This window comes from Rosa rugosa, chromosome 7 (assembly GCF_958449725.1).
Source record: "Rosa rugosa chromosome 7, drRosRugo1.1, whole genome shotgun sequence".
NCBI lineage: Eukaryota > Viridiplantae > Streptophyta > Magnoliopsida > Rosales > Rosaceae > Rosa > Rosa rugosa.
Genome location: NC_084826.1, coordinates 12,244,298 through 12,258,297, shown reverse-complemented (window position 1 = coordinate 12,258,297; position 14,000 = coordinate 12,244,298). Strand labels below are relative to the sequence as shown.

The following is a 14,000-nucleotide window of genomic DNA, read 5'->3' as shown; positions in this document are numbered from 1 at the left end:
AAGCAAAATTAGAGGAAAGGGACTTTACGTTGTACATGCCAACAAAAGTTAGAGAAAAAGGTATTCAAGGCTAGTAGTTTCTCATTGCTTAATTTTTTCCAATATCTCATTCTCAAATGAAACAATAAAAAACGGACAATAATGCCTTAATCGAATTTCTCATTGCATTTATTTGGTACTCTCATCATCTATTTATTTGGTATTCTCATCATGCTTAATTCTTTTAGATAGGCGTGAAAGCATGACCGCTAAAATCATGCGGAAATGCTTTTTATATGCATTAGTTTAGTTTTCATGCAAAAGAAAAAGCAAAATACAAAGAACAGCAACAATGTTTTTTTTTTTCTTTGCTTTTTTTTCTTTTTCCTTTTTTCACAACCTAGAAAAGGCGAGGTATATTTTGAGCATGCCATGACCCGATTAACACTAACCGAACCGAATCCAAGAGTAACAAATGTGAACGTGCATCTTGTGCTAAAAAGTTCAGAGCAGCAGCATTGATGCTAAACTAACTGGAAACTGGAAACTGTAAAAGTTATTTTTCATTCCACCAAAATGGATAACTTTGTAGTGATCAAGAGCACACTGTACACAGCTTTGTAAGGAAATGTTTAAAGCTCAATCCATCCATCTGAATTCCCCCATCTTCTTTTTGTACAACTCCCCAGTCAACTACCTAGGTCACCAGTAATATACACATCCAACCAATCAGTCAGACAAAAGCTTCCTGTTGTTAATGACCTCCTCTATCATCCCCCTTCTATCATCAATCAAAACCATCACCAGCACCCCCTTTCGTTTCTCTACACCAGCGAGACCACCCACCTACTCTACTAAATACAAAGTCACAGTTAAGGATCACTTGGATGGATCTATGAAAGGTGGAATGATCCCTGCCCTTCTTTAATGGCATACACGAGCTTCTCCTTCATCATCTCCTGACAAAAGAAAATGAAATTATGTGAACTTCACATCTATTTTTCTACAAAGGCTTTCATAACAAGATAAGCAGTCAAGAAAAGAGGTTTACTTTCGAAGAGTATGGTGGCAGCTTAAGATAGTTTGCACAAGTCATCACACTTGGTAGGTCCAAGTCCGCCGAGTTGCTAGAGTGCTGTAAATGACAGACAGCAAAAGGAGATGTCAAATAATGCATAAAAATAAATAATCAGAAATTCACACAGTTGTCTTTTACTCGTATTTGACCTTTCGAACAATAGTTAACTTCGGATTGAGGGATGCAAAACCTCCTGGAGGTAAGCGAGGTGCCCCAGTCACAAATTGCAGAAACGCTCTTCGCTGTTCTTGGTCAAACTCGTGTATGATTTCCAGCAACTGAAATTCCAAAGAAATTAATTATATCTACATCTGAAAAATTCACACGAAACTTTAACACAAAGCAAGATAAAGGAACACCAACATTAACAATGGGAGGACTGCTAGCAGTGTAACCATGGTCGAATTTGATATGATCAAGGAGCTCATTGAACTGCCAAAAAGAATATTCACAAGTTAGTAATATACTTGGTAGTACTTAAAACAATCAAGATTAAGTGGTAGTAAACGTACAGCCCAAGAATCACGTTCTCCACATAGTAGACGCTCTAGTTCTTCTTCAGTGAAAATCTGAAGATGCTCAATACGGAACACCTGAAGAATCAAAGATTAAATAAATCATTGTTGTACAGAACTACAGATTAAATGAAAAAGCATCAACGTAAATCCAGGCTCTATCTTCCTTGCATGAAAATAAAATACATTCCAGAACGTACCTGGTTAAAACCAGACTTGAAAGCTTCCACTTGTCTGGAAATTCCAGAATTTATAGTTGCATCTGCCATAAGTGAAACATAATCTTCCAAGTTCGTGGAATTTACCTACACCATATATATTGAATTAGCAGTTTACTACATGAAACACTTCAGAAAATAGATTAAAACATCATCAGGGGAAACGTACCATTTTATGATCAAACCCGGATGCAAGGACAAAATCAGGATACCCAGGAAGTGTAAAATCAAGGCAAAGATCCTCAATTCTAGTTTTCCTGAAGCATGGGTCAAACTCAAATGTTGTATTTTCTCCATTTACAGATTCCAAAAACCTTTTCCTTTCCACAAGAGCCTTGAACTCTAGTAGTGTCCTTCCAAGCACAGGATCAAATGACTGGATGTCATACAGACCAAGGTCCTACAAAACAAATAGATATATGTTAGTCTATAATTACTAACTTGCATATTGACAATAAGCATCAAAGTATTCTGCAATAGTCAGAATTGAGAGAGCACCTGTCCAAGAATTAGTTTATAAAAGGCTTTGGAGAAATGCAGGTCCAAGACCCTCCCATCCTGAAGCGCTTTCCCTACAATTTTCCCCAAAAGCGCAAACTTCTTGATTACTTCACTGAACTGTGTCCCATCTGATGCATCCATAGTAGATGACCACGGACGAGGAAAGAGACCACAAGGACTTATCAAAATTCCAGTATCCTCAGCATGGTTTGTACCAGAGGTAAAAGATCCACCATCCTCTCTCCACATGCCCAGGCCATATTTCTGAAACTCATGACTAACCAGGGTATAAAACTCCAATGTTGGACCAAGACCAGTACCAACTTCTTCATCATATTCCACCTCAAGAAGTACCTTCTGACAGGCATGCAGCTCCATCATTTGGGCAGCAGAATCCAGAATGCGGTTGCGGAAAACTAAAAACTTTTGTCGAGGTAAGCCACCAGAGCTTTGTCGCCTGTCACTCGTCATACCTGAATCACTGTGAGACGGTGAAGGAGGCTGACCTAGTAGTGGAACAAAGGCTGCCAAGCGGAAATACTTGCATTTGACCTCAAAACTAAACAAAAAAGGACACGATGCCATTAATTGATTACACCACAGGGGCATACCACCAACGGACACAGCCAAACCATCCCGCATCTGCTGTTCTAGTTTTTCGGTCAGTTTACTGCTCAAAAACTCATTCTGTGGCACTGGTGTAACTGCTATCTGAAATGCATCCAAGTCATTGATTTTCCCTTCAGCAAAAGCACATATTCTTTGACGAGACATCAGATGAAAAATAAACTTGTTCATACTTTCCAAGCTTTTGAGCAGATATACAATGTCATAGGTAGGATTCGACTTCTCCAAGTCAGAAGCAAGCTCACAAGGAAACATGTTGGAGAAAAGTGAAGTATACAACGTATACACCCCAACTTTATCTGATACAGTGGAACTCTCTGCCGAGTCAACACCTTCATTATGAGCACCTTCTTGACCTACAGCTTTTCTATATGTCAGTGTGTATACTTTACTCCACAGTTTTGAACCAATGACAATTTCATGTTCTTTCATTTGTTGTTGAAGAATTGCCTGATACAATGTCAATGACCGTTCCAGCTGTTTCCCTTCAAGGTAAAACAACAATTTCGGTGAAGCATCTTCATTGCTACAAGATAAAGGACACTGTTCTTCCATCTGTGTGTCTTCCTCAGATTGAGCTTCTACTTCCTTCTCCACAGTATCCTGAACCAAAACCAATAAAAATAAGGGGGATTGGTACCATCTTAGAGCTGATAGGAAGCAGCAGCACAAATGCAGGAAATAAGAATGACATGATGGAGAAAGAAGATAATCGAAAAACAGGAAATTAGGCCAAGGTCATAAAAATTAGACAAACATCTATTTCTCCATTGCCAGGCATAATGAGGTAAAGTTTGGTTAGGTAGAGTATGATTAGTTCCAATAAGAAAATAGAAAGTGAATGCATGAGTTCCAATTTATGATTGATGGAAAGGCTTTCTTACAGTATAAGTTTCATCTAAAGATGTTCCAGGATTTGTCTGTCCAAAACTTGGTTCTTGTTCAGGTTCCGGCTGTGTTAAATTGACCTCATCTGCCTGCAGAGAAAGTATGACTGAGGATAAAGAAATGCACCCAAATGGAACTTATAAATAAAGAATAAAATACTCTCTCCTTTCTAAAAATATTCTATTGGTATAATCAATTGAGAGACTGAAAAGACAAACCTTCAACTCAGGCAAGTCTGCGGACATGCTCTCAGGCTCACCAGTATTTGGACACCCTCCTTGACTAGAGCTGGCATTTGATGGTGTGCATTCTGATTGACCCTCAATTGTAGCTGATTGGATACGGCTGGTTCCTTTTGCATTGACTTTAGGCCACACATATCCTTCAATGGCATCCAATGAAGAAAAAGGGTCAACGGTCAAAACATCTTCACAGCAATCACCAAGGGTAGTCTCTTCCTTGTCTCTAACAAAACGAGCTCTCATACATGGATATGCAGTGTATCGCTCATATGGAACTGTAGCATATGAGTTCCTCTGCTTGGGTATATGGCTCAAGATAACGGGGAAATTTTCCAAAGTACATAGTGAGCTTTGTAATCTCCGTATCAATGTTACAATGGGCAGGTCACCAGAGAACAGATCTGGTGAAGAAAATAATAGCCTTGCGAACACCTCAAATCTTTTTTCTACAGCATAGATATCACCTTTAGCAGCTACAAGATCACCCTTCTGTCTCAAATACCGGTCATTGGACAGGTAAGTCATCAAGGACTTCAGAATTCCACTTTCAATCAATTCAAAAGTGGAAATGGGTTCTCTTCCACCAAGCTTTTCCATTACTTGATGCATTATACCATAGAAGCTCTCTTCATGCTGATTAGGAGCACAAGTATCCAAGGACATGTTCATCAAATCACTTAATGAAGCAGAAAAAGTTCTAAGCTTCTGAAGAACATCAGTTAATGATTTATCAGGGTCACATAATTCTGGAGCAAAGTACTTGGTTCTAACATGCTTTGCAAGACTATAAACAGAATCCTTTTCAAGCATGCAACTTCCTTTTTCTGACCCTGATGGGGAACTGCTAGGAAAAGCATAACATAAGCATCTCAGGACCTCTTTTGAAGCAGACTTCTGACTAGAGTCAGACAGCAGCCTTGTTCCACTAGACACTGGAAACACCAGCTTCGAACATTTGTTCAGTGTTACTAGTGAGCTTTTTTCTGGGGTTAGCAAAGCATCAATGGCAAAAAAGACACCTTCTTTAATAAATGAGTCCAAGAAATTATCAGAGAACTTTTGCAGGATTAACTCAGCAATCCGTAGGGTTGATACCAACACATGAGGATCCTTTCGAGTAAAGACTCCAGCCAGAAAACTGACAAATTGAAAGAATATAACAGCATGAGTGTGGTTTATTCAAGATTTGATGCACTCACTAACCAAAATATAAGAAAATCAGGTCTACCTTGAAATGTTGGCATTCTTAAGCAGTTCAACGAGCATGTCAGATGTGCTCAAATAAATTAACTTGTTGATGACTGACAAGCATCCATAGCAAATATATAAATTGGCACCGGAATTTACAACCTGTTGAGAGGTGAAGGAAACATTACTAAACTATTGACTGCTTTGGTGGGGGAAGGGACACGATGGAAAAGCTACATATCAGAAGCCAAACCTGTATCAGCGACGGAAGTATATCCCTCCCAAAGTTCTCCAGAAGTTCAGGCTGATTTATTAAAAAAGATTCCTTCTCTGACAACTGTGGAGCATCTTGATCTCCGGCTGAAGTTGGGAGAAGCTCATTTAGTAACTTCAGAACTTCATATACCTAAAACGAAACATAAGAAACAGGCTTAATTTTTCTAAGTCATCTTGTACTCACTTCTTTTTACATAAAATGGGTATTTAAAAACAATACTTGACATTCTAAAGACTCAATCAGAAGGAAGAAAAAAAAAATAAAAACAAAAATAAAACAACAGACCCAATTTCAATGGTCAAGATGTGAACCTGATAGCAATGCCCATCCACAACATGAGTAGAGGACATTCCATGTGAGAGGTCATAAGTGGATAATATATCCTTTAATATGCTGCTTATATTAAGCTCATATAGAGTTCTGAAGGCTAAAACTGAACCGGAAGAAAGTTTGACAAGTAGCCCTATCAAACCCTGCCAACCAAAAGAATAGTCAGACATCCTTCAAGGCACTAAAATATGGAAGTGAGAAACATAATATTGAGTTGCTTACATTATGAATTGGTTGGGACAGAGTAGTTCGGCTATTTAAGCTCATAAAATGTGTGGCTTGACGAATCAGCCCATGCTTACAAAGTTCATCCAGCATCTCAGAAGACTGACTCACTCGCTCTGTAATTCTAATCAAGCAAATAGCAACATTTTCGACAAGCTGAGAAATCAAAACAAAAGGTTAGTTCTAAGATCAATGAAGGATCCAAAATTTAAACAAAACTTCAAACTTGATACCTGTGGATCCTCATATTGAAGAAGGTTGCACAATGTAGGAACAGCATCCATGAAAGGTGAAGGACCTTCAGAAGGAAGTTTCTTACAAATGTTCACCACAGTAGAAAGGGCAACTCTCTGATGTAGACAAGATTTACATTAAGAATCATACAAGAAAAACAAAATAACAAAATAAGCTTCAATGTACAAGACATGATTAAAATACCTGTATACTTGTAGAGAAGAAGTCTATATAATTCAGAACAGCCATTATTGCTCCAGCCTGTAAGCATGCAAGTGGTTGCTCCCGTGACAACTTCTCCAACGCTTGTAGACACTGCAGAAGACCAAACAAGAATCCAATATAACCTTAGGCTGTAAAGGATATCACAAATTCCAAACTATACGATATGACCAAATGCAGAAACATTACTTGCTCAGCTACATCCAAATACTCAATAGCCAAAAGTCTTTGGCAAAGAGCAGACACTGCATCATGTCGGACCAAGTACACCGATGATTTCGGATATACATCACATAAATAAGTCATTGCCCTTATAGCCAATAGCATGATGTCCGCGCTAGTCTCATCCCTTGCCAGCTTAACAAGAATCGGTGACAGCGAGTTCGATGTATCACCTGACAGTGAATCCTCTGTACAAAAAGATAACACTTCGCATAACTCGGTGAGCATAACCAGGTGCTGAGAAAGATCGACTTCTTCACTCAGAGATGATATTATGGTCTGAAACTTTCCATGATCACCGGATGCTCTCCGCCTCTGATAGTCCCTAAGATCACTGTGTCTTTGATCTTCCTCATCTTCATCACAAGAATCATACGCCGAATCCTTCTCAGGCTCTCCTCCTTCGGATTCAGTATCCATCTGATCAGCATGATCATGATTGTTCTGATCATTACGTTCGGGTGTGGAGCTCACAGAATTGATAGGGGTTTGAGACGAGCTGGATGTACTCGGTCTAAACTCCAAAGAACTACAGGCCCTCTTATCAGCCGGCAATTCATCATCAATCTCAGACCGCTTTTGGCCACGACTTTCCATTTATAATTCAACCTTTCACAGAAATCCAATTATATTTTACCACTCCTGCATTGTCAGAGCTTGAATTATCAGCCTAAACTCTACTTCTCAAAACCCAGAATCAAAATCACCAAACAATAAACTACAAACCAAAAAAAAACCAAAGCTTTTGCATTACACAGAAACAAAAAAAACGATCATCAAACATGTCAAAGTCTCGTTCTTTGTCAATAAAAACTGTTCAAGCAAAAGAATCAAACTTTGGGGGCCTATTCCAGAATCACCAAAAATCCTCAGAAACCCAAAAACGCAGAACAGAAAGGCAACACAGACACATAATATGCAGAGCAACAAAAAAAAAAAAGAAGAGGGATTGATGAATCCAGTGAATTGGGAATTATGGGTTGGTTAAAACTGTACCTAAGGTGCTGTAGCTGTTGTTGTTCCTGTTGTTTAATCGGCCTTCGATGGAAATCGAAGACCTGAATTATAAAGGAAAGTCTGTAAGGGTTGAGGGCAATGGGTCTCCTTCTTCTTCTTCTTCTTCTTCTTCTTGTGTTGTTTATTAAGGGGATGGTGATGACGGTGATGATGGTGAGGAGAGGGTGAGCGTACGAAAGCTTAGAGATATATATGGAGTAGTGTATGTCAATCTTCTTTATTAAGAATTTAAGATTTTTTTTTTTTTTTTTTTGGAATGGAGGGTATCGTACAGCCCAAGCTCAACACTGACTTTGTTTTTCTTTTTTAGCTTTTTGGTATGCTTCAAACTTCTTGGAATAGGAATCCACATTGTGCTTGATTTTTGTGGCGTCTTTCTTTCTTTAAAAGATAAATTCTTTTTAAGGTTAGAATTTAATCTCAAAATTACAGGAAAAAAACTATTTGGTCTAGCGACATAATTCTGCCCTTTATAAGTGGGAGGTCATGAATTCTACTTCAAATAGACTTGTTGTTGTATTTGAGTTATTTATTTGATCAAAACAAAAATTACAAGTGAGATTTTAAGTATAACTATCTAAACTGTTCAATGATAGCTCGCCAAATGTGCAGACCACTCTACTCAAGATATTCACTCAGGAGCATGAATTCTCTATTCTAAAGTCTAGAGAGATTCTTGCCGTACCACGTGGCAGTGCAGCTAACCAATCAGGGCCCTAGTAGGGGGGTATTTTGGGTATTTCACTTTTAAAAAACAAGGATAATTTCGAAAAAAAAAAAAAAATCTGGCTTTTGATTGATCAGTCACATCGGCTCGTGGTGCGGTTCACCGTACGCAAGAATTCTCCTAAAATCTATGTTTAGATGTAATTTAATTTAACTCCAATTTGTCAAAAAGCAATAAAATATACAGAAACTACCATGTCATTTAACAAAGAAAATTATGAATAGCCGATAAGATGCTAAACATTCAAGCATTGGAATTCTATCATAGGGAATCTATCAAGATATGATTTTTTTTTTTTTTTTTTTTGCATTGTGATATGATCAAGTAAAAAAAATATTGTAACCACACAATAATTGTGATTAACTATAGTTTAATACTTGTCAGTTTTTCAGTGGGAGGCTAATTCTAGGGAACATTTCTGTTTTATTGAAGGAATTTGCACTTTTTTATTGATAGTAGGTTCTTATCATACCAGACTACCAGAGACTTTAATGATCATTTTTTATGCTAAGAGTAAAGAGAGAGACTATAAGAAAAGATATTGGAAAGATAATTAAGCCTCTATTTTCCTTGTTTAATTAGACTTCTAATGCTTGCTGGTCATGTAATCATGTTAGTGATGGCGTAGGACCCCTTGGTACGTGGCATCAAATTTCACCGTCTTGATTTATATAGTTCAAGCAAACAAGAACATAACTTTTGATGAACAATGATATGACTCATATGAGCCTCACATATCAAAATCATAAAGAATTATTCTTTTTTAAATTGAATAAGTAAACGGAGAATAATTTGAATTATGACGTTAGTTATCTGAAATCAGCAATATAGATCTCACAACATTTTCTGAGGGAGAGATTTTCATTCTTAACTGATGCGCCTATTGATCAATGTGAATTTATGTTTGATCAAAAATGGTAAACTCAATCTCAAAGCCACATTTTAAATTGTCCAATGCTAATCTAAGACATTACCAACTAAAACATACATTATACATATAACCGACATGCTTCACTTTTATGTTAGTGTTAAGAAAGACGAATCCTAACTTGGAACCTCATCTTCAATTGTGAAGTGATTATCATCAGATCAATCTGGCTCGCATGTACCTACAACTATTACCTATAAAATTTCATAATTAATTAATCTCAATGGGGATTTTAATCCTCAAGTAAAGTAATAAACTTTTATGTGAAGCTTGAACTAGAAAGTCATGAGCCTAGGCATCCTCCACTACATATATGCAACGGCGCACCAAGTGTCAAAGTCCTTCGACGTGTAGTTTGGGCACGCAAAGCAACCATTTTGACGTGGACTTTGGCCACCACACGACACCATCTCTTCCTTTCTTTCGTTTTTAACTTTCCCTACTCGAGATTCTTTTCATCTCTTCTGTCGCCACAGCGGTATATCTTTTTCATCGCTAGCTAAACAAGGCATATTCTCCGGCTGAAATTGCGAGAATCAAATTCCAGCCGGAAGTAAAGCTAAAAGCGTGTTTGGCCGGCTACCAGCTACCGGATCCCAATTCTGAGTTCTCTGGTACCCGGCTCCCAGCGGTGCACCAAGATCTACAGGCTACAGCAAAACCATGACGAAGAAATGGAGAAAAAACTTCTTTAATACAACTAGCTCTTGCATCATTTGCGTATATTGTACCCTTTGGTTTCAGGAACTGTGTACAACCTCCCCTCACAAAGTGGCCACATAACCAGAATATGCCAGCAAAATATGAAAGAGATGGGTGCAAGATTTTGTGCATGAAAGAGACCGCTTGATCAAATTGAAAAGCACACAAACATTCTCAGGTGGTCCAAGCAATGGGAATCTTGGGAAGCTGTCGAAAGCCGGCAATAGGCATTCATTTTGCATGAAAACTGTCTACAACAAATAAAATCATACAATGTAAAAGTTGAAAATACATGACATTTCCTAACCAGTCATAACAACACATGTCTATCCCACGATACCAGTTTACAAATCAGAGGAATATAATAGCTCTTCCTGAGACTACAATATCAGCTTGAGATAGGCATTCGACTCAAAGAAACTCCTAGTATACAAACCACACCAGAAGATGTCACCGGAAACCAACACTGAAAAACTAACCTCACATTTTAGCATTCACATCGGAATAATAATTTAATATGTTATTTTCCTAGGCACTGAACAAGATCTCCTCGGATAAGCAATTAAATTATGGCGGTGTTGGCTAAAGACGAGTCGCTCTACTCTGAGCCTTGCATAGGAACCATCATTTGTTGGGTCTGCAATGACAAATTATTCATTAGACCAGAACCTACACTGGTTCCAAAACAGTACTTTCCAGCAAAATTGAAAAACCATAGACAATAAAACTAAAAAAGGGGGTGGGGAGCGAAAACAGCATTGGTATTACTATTCACTCGAGCATCATAACAACAGTGTTTATATTGGCACTGATATCACTTAAGAGTGCCAAAAAGTAAAATCTGACTTTGACAGTAAAAATCACTGTAATAATAATGATCTGCATATTGGCATCTTCTACCAGATAGACAAATGCAACCTCTCCCACATAAACGAGCTGGTAAGCAAACATTAGACAACAACAAATGCACCCTGATATACCGGCGCATAAGTGTTTAATTCCACAATGAAATGATCATTCGGTGTATCATTTAACCAATGACAATAAACATGAATTACATAAACTTTAATGCTGCAAGTTATCAACCATAAGGAACTCATAACCAACATGGATGTTTAAGAGCAAAGTGGAAAAACCAACTAACCAAATGCAAAAACAGGATAGAATCGTATGGTGTGAAAATGAGCATGATGGAAAATGAGCTAAACAGAGAGAAGCTTACAACATGATTATGTAACTCTAGTATCAAATGCTACTGAACTATTAGCATATTCTAGAGCACTTCAAGCATTTCTACAGCAAGTTTGAAAGCAACAGCTAACATGCTGATTCTAAATATATCTTAAAATATATATATATATATATATATATATATATATAAGTAAAAAACATGATATGGGCCAACAATCCAACACTATTAAGATCATATACTTCACTTCTATGAATCCAGTGAAAGTTTGAAAATTAACCTCAGATTAGCAAGACAATGAACCCAACATTGTTTTAAGATTAAAGATTCCATCAATAGGAGCACTAAATAATTGCACCATTTCAGCATCTATACAAACAAAGTTCAAGAGTTTACTCCATTTCAGAACACAAAAGCAGATAAAGAAACCCCTAAAAATTAGAATCTGAAACATCTAAATCCTAGCCACAAGAGTGTATGCCTTTCTACACTCGAATCTTTCAATAGTTAGAAAACTTGCTCGAAGGAATGCACCGTCAAATAATCATTAGAAACTGCAGAATCAATGATATTCCCCAACAAGCTGCTACTTAGAATGAGGTATTTCCTTCACTAAACCAAAGAACACTTGCTAATGTCCATATATAAAATGCAACCAGTCCATATACAAAGTGATATTGATGAAGAATACACGCACGCAGAATATTTTAAGTCAAGATTTGGAAAGTAGTTCAAATATATCTAGGTTTTTATTATTAGGATTCTTATAATTATTAGGATTATTTCTTTAGGATTCTTCAAGGATATCCCTTGTTATTCTAGAGTTATCTTAGCCTCCCTATATATAGAGGGCCTTTGTAGTCTTTTATTGGCAGATTTGAGTTAATAAAAATTGAAAGCTGTTGCTTCTCTCCAGGTTTGTGTGATGCAACCTAACCTTAGGTGTGATGCCTAAGTTCTCTGGGTGTGATGCCTAGAAACCCTACTGGTGTGATGCTAGTAGTTTTATCCCTTTTCTTCTTAAGTTTCTTATTCTAAAACCCTTTTCTTTCTAACAATCGAGACTGCTGAAAATAAACCCTAGTTCTACAGTTTTTTGCTACTTGTCCTGCATCAGATATTACTATAGGTATTGTTATATTATTCTGCCATATCTTGGTACCAAGAAGACTCCAACAAAATATATGAAGAAATCAAATAACCAAGGTTTCTTTTAAATGAGCTTATAACCCTTCAAGTATGCAAGTGAGATAATGAGGAGCTGATATGATGATAGCCACAAATAGATACATATATAACAAAGAGACAGAGGAGAGGGAGATTACTTGAGAATTTGAGTAACTAGCTCCTTGAGAGAAAGAATCTTGATGAGAAATCTGCCATAAGACAAAATTTCTTTTAAGGTACAGGCTCCAAAGACCAAATACTAGCATTGCGTAACTACTAAATCAAAATCATACTCAACCTGAGCAATTGAGCTTGGCTGAACTTCTTTCTTAGAAGATGACTCTCCACCCTTTCCTGAACCCTTAGTATCACCCTGTTAGCAGACACACGAAGAAATCCAATAATAAACAAAACAAATCACAGCGAACAATAAGAAAACCTACTAAACAGGGACAATTCAACTAACCTCCATCTGCAACATCCCAATCGAACCAGAAGACAGTCAATGAAACAAAAAGCAACAGTATATTAGTCAATGCCCATAATAAAATCGTAATTACTACGTCAAACCAACCCTACCCTACAACACTGATGACATTACCAAACACTCATTCTCAAACTCAAATGCTAATTCGATATAGACAATTTGGTTTTATATACAGATACATATACAAAATTAAAGAGATTAATATTTTTCAGCAACCAATCAAATACAAACTGGAAATGGAAAAATAAGTAAATAGAACTAGAATTACCTCTCTGTATTTTGCAAGGTAAACCTTGAGAGGATCGATATAGTCTTCAAACCCTAAAGTCGCCATAGCCCAAAGCAAATCGTCACCATTAATTGTCTTCCTCTTTTCCCTCTGGCACTTATCGCTCGCCCTGCACAGAATCCCAACCCTCACATCAAAATTAAAATTACCACACACTCAGAAAAAGACAAAAAAAAAAAAAAGCAAAACGACGCCGTACTCGCTGGTGATGAAGCTGATGAACTCGGAAACGCATTCCTGCACAGTCTCCTTCGCATCCTTGGCGATCTTACCGTTCGCCGGAAGCGCCTTCTTCATAATCCTGCTAATATTCGCGATCGGAAGATACCGATCCTGTTCTCGAACGTTCGACCGCGGACTGTGCTCGCCGCCGCTGTCGTGGCTCCCGCCGCCGCCTGGACTAGCCGGACCTTCCGCCATGGAAACCCTACATCACAGCCACCTAACCGCATCAGAAACCCTAGAACCGCCATTGATTGAGATAAAGAGAAGGAGAGAGTCTGGGGGAAAATGAAAGAGAGGAGGATTGAGAAGGATATATATACCTGTGAGATTTAGATTTGGCGCGAGAGGGAGGGGAGAGGGGGCTAATCGGACGCTGGAGAAGAAAGGAGAGAGGAGACGACTGGGATGAGAGAGAAGGTTTATCAGCACCGTTGGTTTTTGGCCTTGTTAATTTTTATTTGGGGGACTCGCTGGCTCTGTTTTGCAATTTTTAGGGGTTTTTATATTTCTGTGTGTGCTGCTG

The 14,000-nt window shown here is 37.9% G+C and overlaps 2 protein-coding genes across 2 annotated transcripts; both read right to left on the bottom strand.

The window, feature by feature from the left end:
- Window positions 1-527: 527 nt before the first annotated feature.
- Window positions 528-7,956, bottom strand: LOC133723793 (E3 ubiquitin-protein ligase UPL4). The gene is made up of 18 exons (XM_062150659.1): window positions 7,743-7,956; window positions 6,714-7,388; window positions 6,507-6,617; window positions 6,302-6,418; window positions 6,066-6,224; window positions 5,825-5,986; window positions 5,490-5,642; window positions 5,277-5,398; window positions 4,025-5,186; window positions 3,803-3,895; window positions 2,289-3,521; window positions 1,960-2,190; window positions 1,773-1,877; window positions 1,570-1,650; window positions 1,421-1,489; window positions 1,207-1,335; window positions 1,031-1,114; window positions 528-938 (listed from the first exon to the last, which is right to left on the bottom strand). Exons 2-18 carry the CDS (start codon window positions 7,341-7,343, stop codon window positions 873-875), a joined length of 4,707 nt encoding a protein of 1,568 aa, XP_062006643.1. The 5' UTR covers window positions 7,344-7,388; window positions 7,743-7,956; the 3' UTR covers window positions 528-872.
- A 2,372-nt stretch (window positions 7,957-10,328) lies between these two features.
- On the bottom strand, window positions 10,329-13,958 carry LOC133722590 (nuclear transcription factor Y subunit B-10-like). Its single transcript, XM_062149468.1, has 7 exons — window positions 13,798-13,958; window positions 13,452-13,679; window positions 13,232-13,361; window positions 12,943-12,948; window positions 12,775-12,849; window positions 12,635-12,685; window positions 10,329-10,757 (listed from the first exon to the last, which is right to left on the bottom strand). Exons 2-7 carry the CDS (start codon window positions 13,670-13,672, stop codon window positions 10,719-10,721), a joined length of 522 nt encoding a protein of 173 aa, XP_062005452.1. The 5' UTR covers window positions 13,673-13,679; window positions 13,798-13,958; the 3' UTR covers window positions 10,329-10,718.
- Between the last annotated feature and the right edge of the window lie 42 nt (window positions 13,959-14,000).